The 20108-nt window shown below is 42.6% G+C and overlaps 1 protein-coding gene across 1 annotated transcript; it reads left to right on the forward strand.

The window, feature by feature from the left end:
• The first annotated feature begins 536 nt into the window (after window positions 1–536).
• LOC130185861 (sphingosine kinase 1) lies at window positions 537–19494 on the forward strand. Its single transcript, XM_056402579.1, has 5 exons — window positions 537–2069; window positions 8299–8448; window positions 11927–12021; window positions 12915–13030; window positions 14202–19494. Exons 1-5 carry the CDS (start codon window positions 1643–1645, stop codon window positions 15109–15111), a joined length of 1698 nt encoding a protein of 565 aa, XP_056258554.1. The 5' UTR covers window positions 537–1642; the 3' UTR covers window positions 15112–19494.
• Window positions 19495–20108: the final 614 nt, after the last annotated feature.

Here is a 20108-nt window from a genome sequence, read left to right on the forward strand (position 1 = left end):
GCGCATTGGGGATCTTATTCAAATGATCATATAAACATAAAAATAAAAATGTAATTTTCTTTTTGTTCTAGGATTACATTGGACTTGACTAGAGGGAACAGAGAATGAGCTCAGGACACAGAAAAAAGGACACTCAAGGCACCTGCATCACCTGCCGACTTAACACACCTGTTCTCCTGCTGCTCTTCAGCCCAGCAGTCACGTGACCCCACTTCCAACAGTATGCCTTATTATTTAAGTTTTAAAAAATGCCCAAATTAACAGATAAAGTAACCTTAATCAAATTAATAAATTAATGAATAGCCACATTCATGAATCGCAAGACCCAATAATTCAAGTGTTCACCGGAAAAGTATTCCCAATCAGTTATGGACTTGCGGAAAAAACCTATAACAGCTATGAATTATGTTCATTTTTTTAGGGAATTTGTTTATTTATTAAGCCTAGCTCTCCTTAAACTGACCGCTGCAGTCAGCACGTTTGTTCAAAACACACAACCTTTATTTTGAAGACGAGCTGTCTCTGTTTCCGGCTTTCGACTTTATTGTTCAATTTTCATTGTACAAGTTGGATAATAGAAGAAACTGACGCTTTAGTGCGATGAATTCAATTGCACATCTTCATTCAGCATCGACAAACGAGCTCAAAAACGCCAACATTACATTTGCACTTAACACAAGTAGGTCAATGAAATAAGGCAATAGGCTAACCCACTGAGATGGCATTTTTCATTATACAGCGTGAACAACTAGAAGAATTATAGCCTACTTCATGTACGGACTTCCTGTCACACGAATAGGCTACTACACATATCTATAGGCTAGTAAAACTAAATGGCGGCAATAAATAACCTACCTAAATAAAAAAGACTGAATTCAGAGGTGCAGAAGTAGCTACTGAGATCTTTTGGAGTAAAAATATTCCTTCATAAGTAAAAGTCCGGCATTCCTGATTTTACTCCTAGATTATCAGAATTGAATGTATCCTACTAGGTAAAGTAGAAGTAACATTAGCTGACAGAATGGCTCTTGGAGGAGTTAGGCTACATTATTGTATCATGAGATGCGGTTGAGAGCTCCATGGATTGCTTCCAAGGAACCTGTATTAGGAAAAAATAATAGGCTAGTATTTTTAATATCTGAATGTCATCAGAAACTAGACAGATTTTCATCATGGCTATTTTCAAGTATCCTAAACATCCCGGCGACCCTGCAGCAGGGATCTATCCTGTAACTTTTATATAGACAAAAAAGATCTGGCCAGATGTTAGATTTTAAGATGATTCGATGTGGGCTTATTGTTAAAATTTATTTGTTCGAGGCTTACAAATAGTGAGTTGAAACCGATAAAGTAGTTTAGTATGAGCTGATATAACCCATTGCACTAGGAACCTGTGCACAGAGAGGGCAGAAAATGTTGAATTCCTCAGGAGGAGCGGCTGGTGTCAGGACAGCCGGCTGCGCTCTGCTCCAGCTCCATTATTGCCATTCCCCTTTCAGTCACTAGGGAGAGACTCTGAACTAGGAAAGCTGCTGTTATCACACTCAAGGGTCCCACAGCAGGCTGGTAGTAGGATCGGAGTCTACACCGCACCGCTATCCGCACACCGGCCTGCGGGACGCGTCGGCACTCTCCGTCCGGGATGGAGAGAGGCGCCTCTGAACCGGACCCATCCCGCCAGCGAAACGGGGTCGTGGCCGCGCTGTACGGGGAGTTCACCGACACGCTCAACGACAGGGTCCGGTACTCGGTGAGCTTGACGGAGAGCGCCCTGACCGTCCAGAGGATCTCCTCGTCACCCGGCCGGAGTAAGGTTGTTTTTAACTTGACCGACTGCATCGGCTGCCGGGCGTACAGAGGGCCGGACAGCGCGGACGTCGGAGCCTACTTCACAGCCTATTTCTACCCGTTCAAGAGGCGCTGGATGAGCGCCGGAGTGGCCCGGCAGAGAGTGGAGCAGTGCTTTCGGGTCGCGCTGGTCCAGGACCCGCTCGCCAACCTCCGGGAGGCTGAGAGGTGGGCTCATGCCATCAGAGATGCCTCAGTGCTGCAGGCGCCCCGGAGAGACGGTGAGTGCCATGTGGGAACACGGGTCACATCACTTTGAAGCCTGAGAATGAACATTTAATGTACACAACTTTATACTGCAGGGCTATGTAGGTATCTATCTTAGCTATTTTGATGAGAAGATAAAAAATGCCATGAGGTAGGATAGAACCAGTCCTCACAGTGATTCCCCCTTTTTATAAATGTGACAAAAGTCTTGTAAAGTAGGGGACATTTGAAAGTAGGCTAATCTAGGCTGACCTGACTTAAGCCCCACATGATACTTCGACCATGGTTACATCTTCCTATTGCCAAAAACAGGTTTGGCACATGTGGTCTGCTCTCAGAAACCTGCTCCACCTGCTGTGAAAGGTATTCTACCTGCCAGCAGCAATTACAGCTGCCTCATTCCAGTGATGGTTCTGGATCTGCAGCCTGCTGTACCTACTGTTAATTCACACTCACCCAACCCCACACACACACACACACACACACACACACACACACACACACACACACACACACACAAAACTGATCACTTAAATAGTTAGATTTTCAACTGATCCTCTGTCAGCGGAGAGTGTTAACCACTGCTCAGGCGTCATTATTCCTGCTCAGTAAATCCCCACTGAAATTTTATCATTGATGGGTGGAAAAATCATATCAAAACAAAGGCTGTTTTTCATCCCGCTCTGCAGCAGCTACGTCTAATTAGGTCTCATCATGTCTCGCTCTGTTTAAAATGCAGACTGTCCTCAGGTTCCTTTGTCTTCCAGTCTCATTAGCTTCTCTGTGCTCCATCCTGGTATACAGTGAGACAGTAATTACTATGAATATGATATGAGAAGTGTTTATGCAGCTAATTACCCCTATCACTCATCAGGGAGGTAGTGGTGATACTTGCTGATGATGAGACGAAGTTCTTTGGGTCCCAAAATTATTGTGTTTGTCATTAAGGTGCAAATTCTGAGTGCACCGTGTCGGGTCAGGTAATATCCTTTACTGCAGCTCCACCTCCAGCTAGAGCAGTTCAAAGACCAAGCGGATATTTGACTTGGCAGTGACTAATTTGGAATGTTGGTCACCAAAGATGGAGGCAAGTGTTAGTCGCCGGAGGAGGAATGAGGTCACCCTCCTGGTAGCAGCCTCCAGGTGTACACTGCAAACACAGAAAGAGACTAGGCTCTGTGTGATGATGAGGAACATCCAGCCTCCCTCTGTTCTGCAGCCAGCAGGACATTGGGTTTCAGCCCTGCATGCCAGGCAGGCAGGCAGATGGTAACCTAAGAGGTAACCCCCCTCCTCCACCCACCCCGGTCATTGGCCTCTCATTGGACTCATCAAAGAGGTCCAGCTTTTCAGACCACACATACTAATCAACAAGCTCAGCCATCTAACCGTTTTTAGTCTCTCATTTCAGATTCTCATTTCTTCACTTCTTTTGAACACAGCAATGATGTGATCATATCATTAATTTATAAGCTTGTTTTAGCATTCCAGATCCAGGCCAGCCAATAATATAGTATTTAGCAGAGTATATTATGTGCTTTAAATGAGTAATGTTGCACTAATATTACAGAATAGCTGCTTTTCTGCCTTGTTGCAGAGGGTGTATGAAAGTCAGTGTGATTCACTAATCCCTCATAGAGTATTTACCCCCTAAGTTAATTGCATGTCATCTCATCTGGCTTTGCAGATAGAAAGGTTGGATTAAAAGTGCAATTGCTGTGCAAGATTGGTATTTAGGCAGAGAGCCATAACGGTGACTCACTTTCACTTAAGTATAAAGTAGATAAACATGAAATTTAGTATGTGAAGGTATTGTTCACAGTGAGGTTGTAACTCCACTAATTTGTGTGTGTGCGTGCGTGTGTGCGTGCGTGTGTGCGTGCGTGCGTGCTGAAATCTATCACACCAATAGTCTCACAGGGTTTTTCTTCTCACTGAAAGTTCATTGGAATGAATGAGCCGTAAATAATGAAGTGAATACACTATGATACTTTCCTGCTCACGTTAATGGTCTGTTGAAGTATTTCCCCTGCTTAGAAGCTCCAGAAGTCAGATTGCATGCAAAAGGATGAGCTGATTGTTACTTGCTTTGACTTTTCCTATAGTGGCTGCCTTCGCTGCTATCGGCTGTATCCTTTTCTGCTATTCAAATGGCTGGTAGGAGGCCAGTTAGAGATTCAACATTTATACGCTGTGGAATTTTAAATTCTTTTGATTTCTCTCTGAGCAGCAATAGCTTTGTACACTGTATTGATTTTTTTCCCCAAAACTTATATTCTGACCCAGAACACCCTCAGAATGTGCAAATGTGTGCCAGGTTTCATTACTTCTCCAGTGAGGGAGACGAGAGCTGAATGCGTCACCGCCACGACCTCTCGCCCTGTCCAGCATCTCAGTCCCTCTGGAGCCTTTGTCTTCTGCTCTGTGACACACGGCTGTGATGGCCTGTCAGCGCCCCCCAACCAGCCTGGTGATGCCTCAGTGGGCAGTGGGGTTTATACTCTGCAGACCTCCTCCCTTCCTCTCCAGCAAACACTCACCCAACCCTGGAATGCAGCTTGTTTGCAGACACGTCAGTCCAGTCTGGATATAGTGTCAGTTTCACTGAGGCTGCTTTCACTGAATTGCCCACACATTTGTTTCTGCTCCAGGAGTTTCTTGAATGGTTTTATGTTTTAACAAATCCCACCTGTGCTGCAGTATGCCAGAAAAGACACATCGCATCTTTATTTAGTAAAATTGAGTCTTTCTGCATAGTGATATACTTGTGGCAACGAGACGGTAACACTGCTCTGTCAGCTCATCACTTGTTAGCACTGACACATTGTCACATCCAGTCTTTCACCTCTCTGCGTGTGTGTGTGTGTGTGTGTGTGTTTACCCACTTGCGACTGTGAAATACACACACGCCGCAGCTGAAAGTTTGCTTGCCGGTGTGATGGGTGCCCACAGGTATCTTGACTTCACATCAGACAGATTTCACATACACTCTCACACCCTGCATCTAACTTCCTGTCACACACAGACAGGCTACACACACATGCACACACAAGACACAGACACAACCCAGGAGGTATGTCCAGAGAAGAGGCCTGTGCAAAACAAATAACTATTAACAATGTAGATTTTCTTTTTCCTGTGATAGTGCAACAAAGTTTTGGATTTAGTTAAGTATTTTAGAGAGGTTCTGATTAGAAGTTATGATCACTTGACAGGATGTAGTTGACTACACTGAACTGTTGGCTGAGAGGTTTCTAACATTTTGTCTGCCCCATTTATGTCAACATGGGTAGACTAAATATTAGAAACACCTCAGTCACTTCATGAAGGCAAGGTTTATTGCGGCGCTGTGATATTAAGCTGCAGATGTGTAAGTCATAGGTGAATCTGCCTTGTAACTTACTGTACATAATCAGCATCTCAGCATTTCATGATCACCCATACTCTGACAATAATGACAAGTGGGTTAGAGCATTTCTGAAAAACTTTGCAATGTCTGTAGGTCAGTCTGCAACTCCAGACTGAAATATCTCCACAACTGCTGGACGGATTACCTTTGTACAGATATTCATGGTCCCCAGAGGATGTATTTTAATGATCCCCTGACTTTTCCTCTAATCTCACCAGGAGATTGACATTTGTGGTTTTAAGTAAAATGTCTCAACAACTATTGGATGGATTGCCATGCACTTGAGACACTTGCAGTACAGACATTTGTGTTCCCCCTTGAGATGAGTTGAGCTTTGGTGATCCCTTAATTCTTCATCTAGTGCCCTCTCCATCAGGCCTAACCTGGTTATCCACTCTAATTTTATTCAGCGATGGCATCATGCTCCTGATTGGTCCAGCTTTGTCTCTGAGTTGGGTCAGGCGCTTGCACCCTGTTATGCTGTCTTGCAAGTCTAGTTTTATACCTAATAATTAAAGTTATAATCATCATAAATCTAGTTGGAAATAGTTGGGTAAGCTGAAAAGCTTACTACAGTCTCACAGAGCCACTAGCATGGCTGTTGACTCTTAGTCTTATTTGGCTGTTACATTACATCACATTACACTATTTTAATGCTAACAGTATGTAAAATCATGTCTGAAATTGTTGTTGTGTTTCTCAGTTAGAATATATTCAAATAGTTAGGGGATCTGACAGAATTCCCACCTTCTAAGATATTTAATGTAATGAAATGAATAAGTATTCCCTTGCATGCTCCCTTGCAAATTTCAACGTTTCAGAGTAACACTACATGGGTTTGAATTAGCTGCATAATGGTCAGACTGTACGGCTGTTTCATTCTATTCATTATTCTATTTGAATTGCTGCAAGAATCTGAGATGTGGACAGTGATTCAGAGGTCTGGAGCCACTGGCCAAGACAGAAGAGCTATTTCTCTACCGTATCTGGTTCTGGGTTTTATGTCATGAATTCCAATGCCAAAGTTGCCAGAGGATTTGTTTTTAAGGAGCAAGGATTTCAACTTCAGGTTTGACCTTTTCAAGGACTTCTATTCAGCTCAGCACACTTGAGTGCAAAAACTGATTTTAAAGCAATTTCACTGTCAAAAGACAGTTTCCACTATATTCTGGAAGTGTGGAGAGGACCTTTTGTGTCTGAGGCCACATTGTGCTCTAATACAAGTAAAAAACAATGGAAACCCTGTGTGGGTGAATGGAGGCAGAGTTTGGCATGTGCCAGTGTGTTATCGCACTCTCACCTCACTTTTCCTGGTGGGTCCACATCTCTGTCCCTGAGATATTTTTGTACCTCCGCTTTGACACACCACAGGTCAAATGAGGAAGAATGAGCCAGCGACAGCAGCAGTGCATCACAGGTCACAGTACTGGAAACTGAGGCTCCGAAGTGTAAAGAAGAAAAAACACTCAGAGTGGACATAGATAGATGTTAGTAAGTCAAAAGAACACATCTGGCATCTTACTGTATCTCTCTTGATCCGTTTATTTATTATAAGCAGGAGGTGGTGGGATTTAACCATCCATCACACGCTTTTATGCTTCTGATACTATTGTTACCAAAGTCAGCATCAACTGCAGCCAAATGATAATGGTGGAATTTCAAACTGTCCTCCACATCCCAAAATGGAACGATTTTTTTTGTCCCTGTCCTTTCAGATTCACTTGATATGGTTTCTGGTGAGTCTGGGTCTGCTTTAAAGGTCAATGCATCCGCTGCAAAATGCTCCTCCAGAGGTCGAAGCTTTTCTCTGAATTCACTTTAAAAAAAAAAAAAAAAAAAATCCTTTTAGTGGCAGCCAACAAATGTATTTCACTTAAGTGGTTAAACTGGATCTTCCCACATAAATATGGATAAAGGAAGAATGAAACTTTATGAAATGGAGCAAATAACTCGAATTACTCAAGGCAAACGTCATATTAAAGCAATGAGATTATTTGATCATCATTGATGCCACTCTATTACAGGAAGTAGCCGGTTAGCTTAGCTTAGTATAAAACCTGGAAATAGAGGGAAACAACTAACCCGGCTCTGTTGAACAGAAACTTAACCTCTACCAGTTCCTCTAAAGCTCACTTATTAATGTATCGTATCTCATTTGTTTATTCTGTGCAAAAACTAAAGTATAAAGATACCAATTTGCTATTTTACTGATGATATCGTTTGCCAGATAACAAGTGAGGACTCCAGGAAATGACTTTTCCCAGCCAAGAAATAATCTCACCCATGACACCCAGAAATCAGTAAATTGTAATTTTTTCTCTCCAGTTCTTGTCTGAAATAAACAAAAATAAATAAATGTTTTAATAATTGAGCTTTAGTGATGATGGTATAACAGCAACAAAACAAAATAACTTTTCAGATCTGTGCTGAATCCCTACCAGCCACTGGAGTGATGAAGTGTAGTCACTCCATTACTCTGTCTTTCCTTGAGAAACGCAGGCAACAGGAGATTCCCCTCATGGGCATTAATACACTGCCACAGAACTTCTATTAATAATCTGTAAGATCCCGACTGAGAAGCAACTGCAAGCCCTCTCTCTAGGAAGAAAGTAGCATGTCACATTATCATGAAGCATCTTCAGTGTGAATGCTGTCACGGCCTATGACTTTAAGTTCCCTGCTCTTTTTTTCCTTAGTACATTCCTGTGCCACAGAGACCCGGAGGGACGAGGCTGTCCTTATACATTCTTTGACATATTTGATCATGCATAAGAAGACTTACTCTTCATCTCTATCCTTGCCTTCACTCCAGCACCTCTCTCTGTGTGTCTCAGGTGTGGCGTATACAGAGGTGCGTCGGCCTTGCCGGGTCATGATACTGGTGAACCCTCACAGTGGGCGTGGCCAGGCTCTGCAGCTCTTCACTGGCCACGTGCAGGGCATGCTCACCGAGGCTGCTGTTCCCTACACACTCGTCATCACAGGTTAGTAACATTTATTAGTAATAATGATCTGTGTGAAGCACTTTGTTATTTGTATTGAAAAGTATTAGTACTATTATTATTATTATTTGTTCACATGCAGACCTCTGTTAGTCATGCATTTATATAACACTCTTTTCAACGTCACCCAGACATGGAATAGCTCTGAGGGGATTAAACTTTCAACCCCGCCATGGTACAATCATGGACAGATAATGAAACTATGACACCCTGAGCACAGACATGCAAGGACCCCACCGTCCTATATATAATCAAAACTGAAAAAGATGCTAAACATTTATAGCAATATTGCCAATAATAGTAATAACTGAAAATGCTACTGGAATTGATGAACCTTCCAAAGTAAAGTTATTTGAATTGTTTCAGACAGACAGTGGTATTATTCCTACACAGTTGCACAAGACTCCATTATTAAAATTATTCCTAAATCTTCAAAATAAAATCCCAGGTTACCACTCAGTGCCAGGGGTTTAAGCCTCTAGCTTGGGAGTTAAAGTTGAGGATCAGACTGCGGGCATATTATTATATGTGGATGACATAAATTTACTTGCTGAACATGAAAAACATCTTCAGACTGAACATTGTAGAAGACAAAACACAAATAGTACATTTAGACAAAAATTACTGAAGAGAAATTAAGTTGTTTTTAATTTTGGTTCAACAGCGCTGTCATATACTGATGAGTGCAAATATCTTGGGTTTACAGCATTGAAAGAAGCTGTTAGTGTTCCAGCTCAGTCAGCAGGTAGAGAACTGGGATCTGTACTGAACTAAAGTTAAACAATATGCGAATCCGGGATTCTATACTTATAAACAACTCAATAATTCATGTGTGTGTCCTGTGTCTGACTATGCTTCTGGTGTAAGGGATCATACAGGTTGTAACACTACCACACATCATTTTTGGTTTTGCCATCCTGTCTGCAAGGACTTAAGGGAGGTACTACACTGTATTTAGTAAAATGTCTTCTATTTATATGAATTTCTTCTGGCTGGATTATTATGAAAAACTGGAGTTTTGTTTCGGGAAGGAAACTGTCATGGGGAAGATTTCATTGAGAGAGAAGGCAGAATATTTTAAGACCAAGCTGTAAAATACCCTGCAATTTTGTAATGAAATGAGATGTTTGACTGCCGCAACTGTACTTTTGGTGTCTTGTAAACCCATGAGGGTTGGGCACTTTGTGTGCATGTCACAAAAATACAATATAGTTATTTTGAACCAGAACTCTGACTCTTAGACACACAAAAATGTCTGTCATGTAGTTTATGGTCGTGTTGTGTCTTTTGTAAGTCATTTGATTGACTTTCTAACTAGAAATATTAAATGTCACGTCATACAGAAGCCCATGGGCCCAGTGGGTCAGTGGGCTTTATCCTTTGCACCCAGTAATCCATCCATGGAAGAAGAACAACAAGACACGTGTAATTTGGCATAACCACAGTATGAACAAACTTTCATCTCTGCAGCAATTGTTCTTTCTGCAGTTATTATGCATTATTTGTGTAATCACCACATGTTCCTAGCAAACACCAGCACATGCGCACGCACACACACGCGCACACACACGCGCACACATCTGCAGGTGCTCAGGCACATGCACACTGATACACATTAAATTCTCATGCAAGGCACCGCAGCTGCTCCACATTCTGTATGAGTTTCTGGTGGCTTTTTGTGACCTTAACCAGTGTGATCTGTTGGTTACTGTCATCAGAGGCTCTGAACTCCAAGTGACCTCTCTCTGAATACCAAGGAGCTGCAGGGGAACAGGGACAGGCTTTAATGCCAAAAGTCCATGCACAGCGCATCATCTACCCTTAAAACTTTAATTTTCACCCACCCTCCACTCCGGCCCCAACTCTGTTTGACAGGATCAACAATTTGACATGTAAGAATAGTATCTTGTCTCTTCTTGCCACAGCTCTGATACATCTCAAAAAGAGATGAGTGTGACAGCAAAAGCAGAGGAAAAGGAGGGAAACTGTTTATTTATGTGAGACAGAGGGCTGATGTGCATGCAGGCTCTTTGTGCGGACGCCTGGGACTTAAAGAAAGGTCAGCAGCTGGATGCTGATGAAAAAAGACAGAGTAATTACTGACGTCGACCCAGGCCGAAGAAGAATGGAGCAGAACGGAAAGGAGGGGTGGGAGAATATGGGTCGCTGAGGGCCTTCGGTGGTCGGATACGGCAGCAAGCCAGATGTGACTGAGTGGATTAACTGGCACAACATTTGCCAAGGGCACAGCTCCTTGATGAATGTATCGCATAGCCTTTGCCCAAGGAGGGACAAGTACCAGTGGAGGCGCCTCTTGTGTCAGCATGTACCTTTTACATACTGTATGAAGCATCCAGTGTACCAAGCTTTATTTCTACCCTGGTTAACCTCAGAAGAAGGCGGCGGAGTGTGACATGAGGAGGAAAGCGCCGCATTTGAAGTAAAAACAACTGGGATGTACCCGGTGTTACAGAGCCATCACCAATGATTGGATTATATGAAAACCTGATGTCAAGTTTAGGTTGATGTTCATGTTCGTACATCAACAGTGACCCCTTGAATAAGGAAGTGACTGGGAAGTAAAGCATCAAAGTGCTGAGTCAGCTGTGCAGTGCAGTTACTCCGTCTGCCTGTGTCTGTCAACACAGCACTGCATCACTGCCTCCAGCCTTCCCAGCACACAGCAAACAAACTGGGGGGAGAGAGAGAGAGGCCCAGGAGAGTGTAAGGGGGACAGACAGACGGGACAGGTAGAGGTTGAGCAAAGTGAAAGGAAAGGAGAGGATAGTTGTTTTTATTTCAGTTCTGTCCTCGATCAATATCTTGTCTGGAGTGGAAAAAATATTTCCTTCATGATGGCAGCGCATCAATAATCACTAACTTCTTTGCTGCCTGCCTGCCTCTCTCTCTAAAGCTGTCTCTTTTCCACACTCGCGCACACACACACACACACGCACACACACAGCACTGCACTGGAGAGTCTCGACTGGTAGGAGTGTAGACTTTAATGCTGGCGGAATGAGCCCATAGAGACCCCCTGCAGAAGGACCCACTCAAGGATGCTGCCAATAAAAATAGGCTGAACAAATAGCTCGGTCCTCTGCCGGCGCATTAACCAACACTTGTGCACACGCACACTGAGTGCTGAATGCGAATACACACATGCAGATATTTGTCGGTCACAGATGTTTGCAGGCCAGCTAAGCTGCCTTGGAGCTGTTGAGTAGCCACTGGATGGGCTAATGTGATATGTCTGGCCTGATAGGGGGAAATTGAATCTCTTTTCTGCCTAATCTCCCTGATCCTACCCCGGAGGCTGGCGATGAAGGGAGCGTGTCTCTTTCTCTGCCCTTGCCCTGGTTTTTATTTCGTCAGCTTGTCCTACACTTTGCCCTTTTTTTTCTTCTGTTTTTGTCGTGTATTTTTTTTCTCTCTCTCTCTCATCTCTTGTGTCTGTCAGAGCACCAGAACCATGCACGGGAGGTGGTGAGGAAGGCTGACCTGAGGCAGTGGGACGCCCTGGTTATCATGTCCGGAGATGGGCTGCTGTTTGAGGTGAGACATATGTCTGTCTCATGGTGACACAATAGATGGAAATGATATAAAGACGTAAACGCACAACCCTGTTTCTATTCTTAGAGCTTTTCAGAATCGGCCTGTAAAAAATTTATTTGTATTTTGACGTGACACAAGGGCTCAGTTGCTAAAGAAGCTAAGAGGCAATTGTGTGGAAGCTTTTCTGCTCAACGCTGTACTCCCACACAGAAATCCCTGTATCAAGAGTGATGTTGCTATATATGTCATCTATATTATCATAAGTATACATCCTCTGGCTATATGAATATATAGGTTTATAACATATATAAAATACTCATAGTAAAATTAGTATGATAAAATTAGGTTTACTGAAACAATATACAAATTCTATATGTTTATATATGTTTTTCCTTTCACTTTTGTCTTAACATGTCCGGCTTCACATTCTGGGAAAGCGGTCTCAGACTCCTGCTCCATACTGTATATAATATCACCATATACGCACAGGCTGTGGGGTGGATATATATTTATGTAACATATATCTAAAATATAAGCATATGTTCATAAACATAGATATTTTTATGGGCTAGACTTATATGTCAATAAATGAAATGATTACAATTTCTAATAGGTTTCATGTATAATATTTTATATATGTGCTTTGATTTCATATGTACATATATTTCATATATGAAAATTCAAAATATGTATATGTATTACATTTGTGTATGGGCTGTGTTGTGGGTGTATAAATCTTTAGCCAAGATGAAGTCAAGTTCCCTGGCTTTGCCATACATGTCACAGAACAGCTGTAGCTACCCATGAAATACATGTTTTGGTCATACACAGCCACTGCTTTCTATTTAGGACCATGTCTGATTCTTTTTTTCTATTTGTTCTTCCTCATTCAGGTGATAAATGGTCTGATGGAGCGAGAGGACTGGCAAGAGGCCATCCAGACCCCTCTGGGTATTCTACCAGGTGGCTCAGGCAATGCCCTGGCTGCCTCCGTCCACCACTACTCACAGTGAGTCCATTAATGAGTCATTTAAATGCACGGACTAAAAGGGCAAAGGATGAGCAAAGAAGAACCTTCCTCAGCCTAAAAAAAGAACGATTTATCTCCTTTCTGTGTAATTATGCCAAAGGCTGACTGGGCACATCATTCCTTGGGAGGGGGGAGAGACAGTGGAGCAAACTGGAACCGCTTCACTGCAGCAGGAGGTCATTTTAGGCTGCAGATAACTCTCAAAGGAATGATGTAATGGGTTTAGAAACTGGCACATTATGAGTGATTATAGTCCCGAGTGCAGCTGTGGAACCAGTCAAGCCAGCACAAATCCACTACTAACTTTATGTCATCTCCATCTGCTGGTTGGTTGTTGGCAAAACAGCAAAGTAACAAATAAGAATTTATTGGTTACCCCAGGGTTGTTGCCTGTGTGAGGGTAAAAAAAAACAAACTTAAATTTGACAAAACACAGCATTATATCAGATTACGGAAAGAGTGGGACAATGCTCCTTGTTTGTGACTGAAAAGAACCCAGTCAATCGAGCTTATCCAGTGGCTGTGTTGCGGTGGGTTGGCGCAACCACTGCAGTGATTGGTTGTTTATGAAGTTTTTTTTTTAATCACATTTTTTTTTTTTTTTCATTGCTGAGACACATCTCTGGAAATTATGCTCCATTTCCCCAAACTCTAAACACAAATGCATAACTGCACACACATCTTCACAAACTTCAAACGTCCACGTCAAAACCAAACTTTCCACTCAAAACTTTATAAACTTGCACATCACACAAATAGTCATCAATACTGTAAAAACCTGTTACTGCAATGAATAATAGCTCTCGAGGTTTTCTCCCAGAACAACTTCTTTCGTGATGAACATAATATAAAGACACAACAAGGTGAAAACTGTCAGATAATTTTAATATCTTTAATGTACTGTAGTAAAATGAACTGAAATTTAGCGAAAAAGTAGAAAGAATACAGCAAAATACATCAAAATAACTAACCAATATATTCTTGTTGAGACCAATGCACATTTCCTCAGCTATGGAAATTATAGCACAACCAGTATATTATGTTTAGATCATATTTATAGCCTTATATAATTCAGAAAAATAAAAATACACTAAAAAGATATACAGTGACATGTTTATATTGAAGAGCAATGTTGCTATGACTTCCTCAGGTCGCCTCCAGCATGGAATGAAGAGCTACTACTGAGCTGTGGCTTCATGCTGTGCAAAGGACTGGTTGGCTCCATGGACCTGGTGTCGATCCATTTGGCCTCCCGGCAGCGCCTCTTCTCCTTCCTCTCCCTGGCCTGGGGCTTTGTGGCAGATGTTGACATCGAGAGCGAGAAGTACCGCCATGTCGGAGCCATCCGCTTCCTGATGGGCACCCTGGTGCGTCTGGCCACCCTCAGAGTCTATCAGGGCAGGTTAGCGTATCTGCCTGTTAAGGAGGCGCCAAAACTTCCAAAAGGCAGCATCAAGGCTAACCACCCTCCCCCCACACCACAGCACCCTTCACTCTGCTCCTCGCTTTCCTGTCGGCTCATCCCCAACCCCTCTCCAAGTCACAAGTCTCATCACAATCACAACAGCACAAACTCCAACCACAACACCATCACCAAATCCTCCAACAACGCTATCACTACCAAGAGACCCGAGACCCAGAGTGATGGTAAGGCCTTAGCACTAGTGGACTCTCTCCTCCCTGGCCTGGACCAGCCAGTCCCAGAGAGCTGGACAGTAGTCAGGGAGGAGGACTTTGTCTTGGTGTTGGCTATTTACCAGTCCCATCTTGCGGAGGACCTGTGGACGGTCCCTGGTGCGATGGCAGACGACGGATTGATTCATCTCTTCTACGTGACAGCGGGAATCTCCCGGCCCGCCCTCCTGCGCCTTTTCCTCGCCATGGAGAAGGGCGCCCACTTGGCGTGCGGCTGCCCCCACCTGGTTTACGAGAAGGTGAAGGCCCTGCGGCTGGAGCCCATCTCTCCGCAAGGCGTGATCACTGTGGACGGAGAGATGGTGGAGTACGGGCCTGTTCAGGCTCAAATCCACCCAGGACTGGCCAGACTCATATGTGGATGAACCTGGATTATCTTAATCTTTTTCTGGTTGCAGAGCTTTCGAGTTTGGCCTTTTATACTTGGTGTCGATTCCTTTATGTATGCTGTGTTTTCAGAAGTGCCAAAGACATTTTATCAGCCTCTGGAAATTCCTCTATTTTTCTACATAAACAACTCGTCCTCTCAATGTTTGATTCAGGGTCAAAGCCATGGATGGTTGTTCTTGCTGCTGGCGGGTCCCAGCTTACAGAAAGAAAGAGGGATTTTGTGAGTGTGTGTGTGTGTGTGTGTGTGTGTGTGTGCGTGCATAAGAGAGCTATCTTTATGTATGTGAGTGTGCACTTGAGTGTGTATGTGTGAGATTGTGCATGAAGAGCTTTGGCGCACAGCGGCACGGTGCTGAGGAGTGCATTGTGCACGCTGCTGTCGGACCTCATAAGCATGACACACGTGAAGAGAAGCACATTTTCCTGTCCTGGGACACTCCTGGAGAGACCACGCCCCTTGTCCCACTGTACTACACCAGGCTGTCAGTCTCCCTCCTGGGCAACCGCTCTAAACACCATCACCTCCCCCTCAGCTTGGTAAAGAGGAGCTTTCTTACTAAGGAGATATAAATCCCCTGGGGATTTGATGTTGACAAATCTTTAATCTTTGCTTAGTTTTTATAAAAAAAAAAAAAAAATCGGAACAATAACAGATCTAGTCATACTCAGTGTTAGAGCCTAGTAAATTTAACCCCTCCGCCTCCTTTTCTGTGTGCGAACCTCCTCCAGCTCCTAATGCATGAAGTGCTGGTGAGGCAGACAGAAACCTGGCCAGCTGAGCGTACACCTCCACCGACGGCCAATCCATTTCCTGACCTGTCCGTTCTCTTGCCCCGCTTGATCTGCAGCCATCATCAAACTGTAGGAGCTGCCTCCACTCGCACACAAATACACACACTCTCACTTTCTTTCCCCCATCCCCCCCTCCTCTTATGCACAGATCCTCACATGCACACTCATTCTCTTGCATCTCTGCAGCACTTAGTGGGGGGGGAGGGGCATGGTCTGCTACTGTGCATATGATCCCCTCTCCTCTTGCCATCTTAAGATTGTACTCTCTCTCCCTCCCTTGAGTTAATGAGCCATCAGCACCTAATGTGTCCTTAATATTAAGCTTTACATCCTGCAAAAGCGTGCTCAGTAGTGTCGGAGAGGTTTTTTTTTTGTCGTATGAAGCTTTTAAGTGAGTTTCAAACACATATTAGACTGGTTGAAGCACGCTAAAGTGGAGCGAGCAGGGTTTCACACCGAGTCGGTCAGCGTTGCATATTGAGAGGCATGCGATCAATGTGAGCTGAAGGGAGTCAAGTGCTCTGCTCCGCTGCTGTGGCCTTCTCGCTGGCTGTTGGTGCTGTGGTGATGAGCGTTAGTGCACTGGAGCAGAGGAGAGTGCAAATGTTAGCATTATCATCAGTGCCCCCCTCCACACTCAATCTCTCTCATACATACACACTCACACACACATACACACACACACAACAGTTTACTTCAGGTCATGATGACCGCAGCAGAACTTTTACACCCACAGGTATGCATCAGCTGAAAATCATCACTTCGAGAGAGAGCCGTCTTCCCTGACCTTAAAAATCAAATCCTATTCTATAATTATAAAAAAAACACAGAATGTCAACAGGGTGATAGAGATCATACTGTATGAATGCTGACACAGCAAACAAAATCATCCATTATGCTGAAATTGAAAAGTAGAATGTTGATGGGCTAATGGGGTTTAAAGAAATGCTGAATATCAGCTTTTCAGGGTTTTGATGAATACATCGCTGTCATCCTGAGTGCAATACAGTCAGTGCAGTGACTGATAGTGCACATTATTTTCCTGCCGCTTTTCCTGGAGTTTGCGAAGCAACTATGAGTGATTGGCTTCCACTAAAAAGGGGCATAATATTATATATTTTTCATTTTATGCAAACAGAGGAAAGCTTTCTTTTGGGACTGTATTAAAAATGATTCGGGTGTTGAGGGGTGGACGAACCCTATCTTCCACTTTTCCTAATATTATTAATATTTTCTTTGGAAGCTTTTTTTGGCTTAAAAAAAATGATCAAAGATGAAATATCTCCATTTTTCCAAGCTTAGCCACCCAGTCCACACACACATCACTTTATGTGTCATTAATTAACACAAACCTTCAGTTCAGATTAACATGTAGAACCCTGAATCCTCTTAGATATGACTGTTAGCTGCTTGAACATAACTGGAGTCACCATCGTCCATGTGTCATACAGTGCAAGTAATCACCTGACAAATTATAGGACTGTTGGGACTCAGGAGGGCTAATGTGGCAAGCTTTCATCTACATTACTGATGTAGACATTTTACACATTGTGCAAGAACAAAAATTCAAATTAATCAAAATAGTTTGATATATCGCCCAGCCGTACAACACATTAAGATGGGAGCTGCTGTAAGCTAGTAAAGAATGAACGTTTAGTTAATTATAACTACATACATAGAGTCAGGACATTTTGCCTCTTAAAACTGGCTGATTGTGATGAGGAAAATCAAGCCGTGATATATGGCAAAATACGCCGCTATGACTTGTCTCACACAAAAGCCATGTTTTTGATGCAACTATTTAATCTCTTTTTTTATTTACTATTAATAATTTTACAGTAAATCTCACCAGAGAAGAATGGACTAAAATATAGATCAGGAAGGCCGCCATTCCAGCAAAAAGAAAGAAAAAGAAATCATAACCACTCCCCTTTCCTGACCCCCTTCTCTCTCTACTTATTTTTGTACAGTCCCTTAATGAGCTGTGATGTACTTGAAGTTGACCTGAGTTAACGTCTGTAGATTTGGGTTTCCATTTTCACTGCAGTGCCGATTTTCCGCCTATGACTTGATTTTTACATTCTGGTTCTGACATTTACATATAGTGTATGATCGTCATAGCTACAACTGACGTGCAACATGCTGTACCTTCTACCATTACTGTATCCTCAGTGAAGTTATCCAGGTGCTTTGAATGCATTATCATGTTCCGCAGGCTGCACTCATGACAGTGCAGCTGCCCACATGCACTGTTAAATGTATTTAGTACATCTCATAAAGGGTAGAGATAAGCTATGCAAATGCCTTGTCACGGCTGCTGCAGTTATCTGGAGTGAGGGGTCCCTCTGCTGGACCACTCATATTTCTCACTGGAACAACATGGAGCAGCAGTTGAATTCTGGAAGATATTCATTATACATTGCAACCTCTTCAACAGCCCCCTCTTTCCTGCTTTTTACAATCATGCATTGATTTTAGTCATGATCGTAACATATATCAAGCTCAGCTGCAGGAGACATCGCACACTTCATACAAATCATCAGAAATGAAAACCAACACCCGGCTTATCATTATTGATCATAAAAGAAATTTACTCGATTCTTGCATAGAAAACACAGCTGCAAATAATAATCAATGTCAACATCTTGGTGTAGGGTGTTAACTTATGGTTCTATACTGTTAAATTGTTGTATTCCACTGGCTGCTTTAATGTAACAGCAGCATTTTTAAAAACACAAATGTTAATATTTGTCTTTGCCATGTCTTGTCATGGTAATTTATAAATGATTTAAGAAAGTTATGTCACATGTATGAACTGAAATGGTACAAACCTCAAAACGAGAAGCCCAGTGATGTTTTTAGGATGCTCTAAGAATCTGAACATGTCATTCTCTCTGTACCATGTACACTATGTTAAACTCAAAAATCTCTTTAGGCAGTTGTGTCTTGCTATTGTATCTACACTTATCAAAAGCCTGAGATAATGACCTGATTTTGCAAATAGGTGACAAATGTTTTATTCATTGTTTTCTTGTTTCTATGTGGTGGTATAAACCGGCTCTTAGTGCAGTAGATCAGGGGATTCACGTGGTGTGGTTGAATGTGTTATGCTGTCTGTGTTAGTAACAAAACAAATACTGTTCTGTAAAGTTGTGTGCCACGTATTTGCAGCTTTTCACTTTGAAGTAAGTGGAAATAGGGGGGGAAAAAAACATTTATCTAGAAAGTGCCTTAGTCATTATACCCAAGACAGCAGATAGGTGGTACACAAAGGGAAAGAAAAAAAACACACACATAGAGAAAAACAAATTCCAGGCTCTGATCTGTACAGGGTGCAATACAAACACAAAGGGAATACACTGGTTCTCTATTTTATTCTAAATTCTGTATGATCTGTGAAGCTTTTTAAAGAGAGCTTTAACTGGATTTAAAGGTTTAACATCCATATATGGTTATTACAGTTTTTGAACTGGCTGTCGACCACCAGGTATTTAGCATCTCCTTTTATTTTATTGTAATTTGTAGACTTCCTTTTTTAAAGCCCAATAAATAAACATTATTGATACAGAAAACATTGTTTGTCCTTCTCTCTGACCAGTTCGTTTAATATGTATTGAGGATGGTTTAATCAGATTGGTTACTAATAATGTGTTGCATTCTGAGATACTGCCACTTGACCGTCTGATTGGATAAGTTCATGACTAAGCAGCTGTACAGGTGTTCCTAAGTGCTCAGTGAGTGTATGGATATCCTGGACTCAGGTGTCTCTGCAGTCAGCAGGCTGTGATCACGATAGTGCACCTCACCTACTCCTCCACTAGAGGGAGACAGAGACTGTGACTGAAATCACTCCAAATTTACCACCTAGCACCCTGCGCTATGTTTACATTTTACCATTATGTAAAGTGTGTGAATGAAACATTTTGCACTTTATAGTTCACAGATGTGTAGGCGGTAGTTTCGCTGGCATGAACAGCTTCAATGCTCCTTTGCACTGATTCCACAAGGCCCTGGAGGGATGAACACCATTCCCTCATTTGATGCTTTGATGATGATGGTGGTGGTGGAGAGCGTTGTCTAACACGTCAGTCCAAAATCTCCCATAGGTGTTTGATGGAGTTTAGATCTGGTGACAGTGTAAGTCATATCATATCACATCATCTTCATACTTGTCAAACCA

This window comes from Seriola aureovittata, chromosome 17, assembly GCF_021018895.1.
Source record: "Seriola aureovittata isolate HTS-2021-v1 ecotype China chromosome 17, ASM2101889v1, whole genome shotgun sequence".
NCBI classification, from domain to species: domain Eukaryota; kingdom Metazoa; phylum Chordata; class Actinopteri; order Carangiformes; family Carangidae; genus Seriola; species Seriola aureovittata.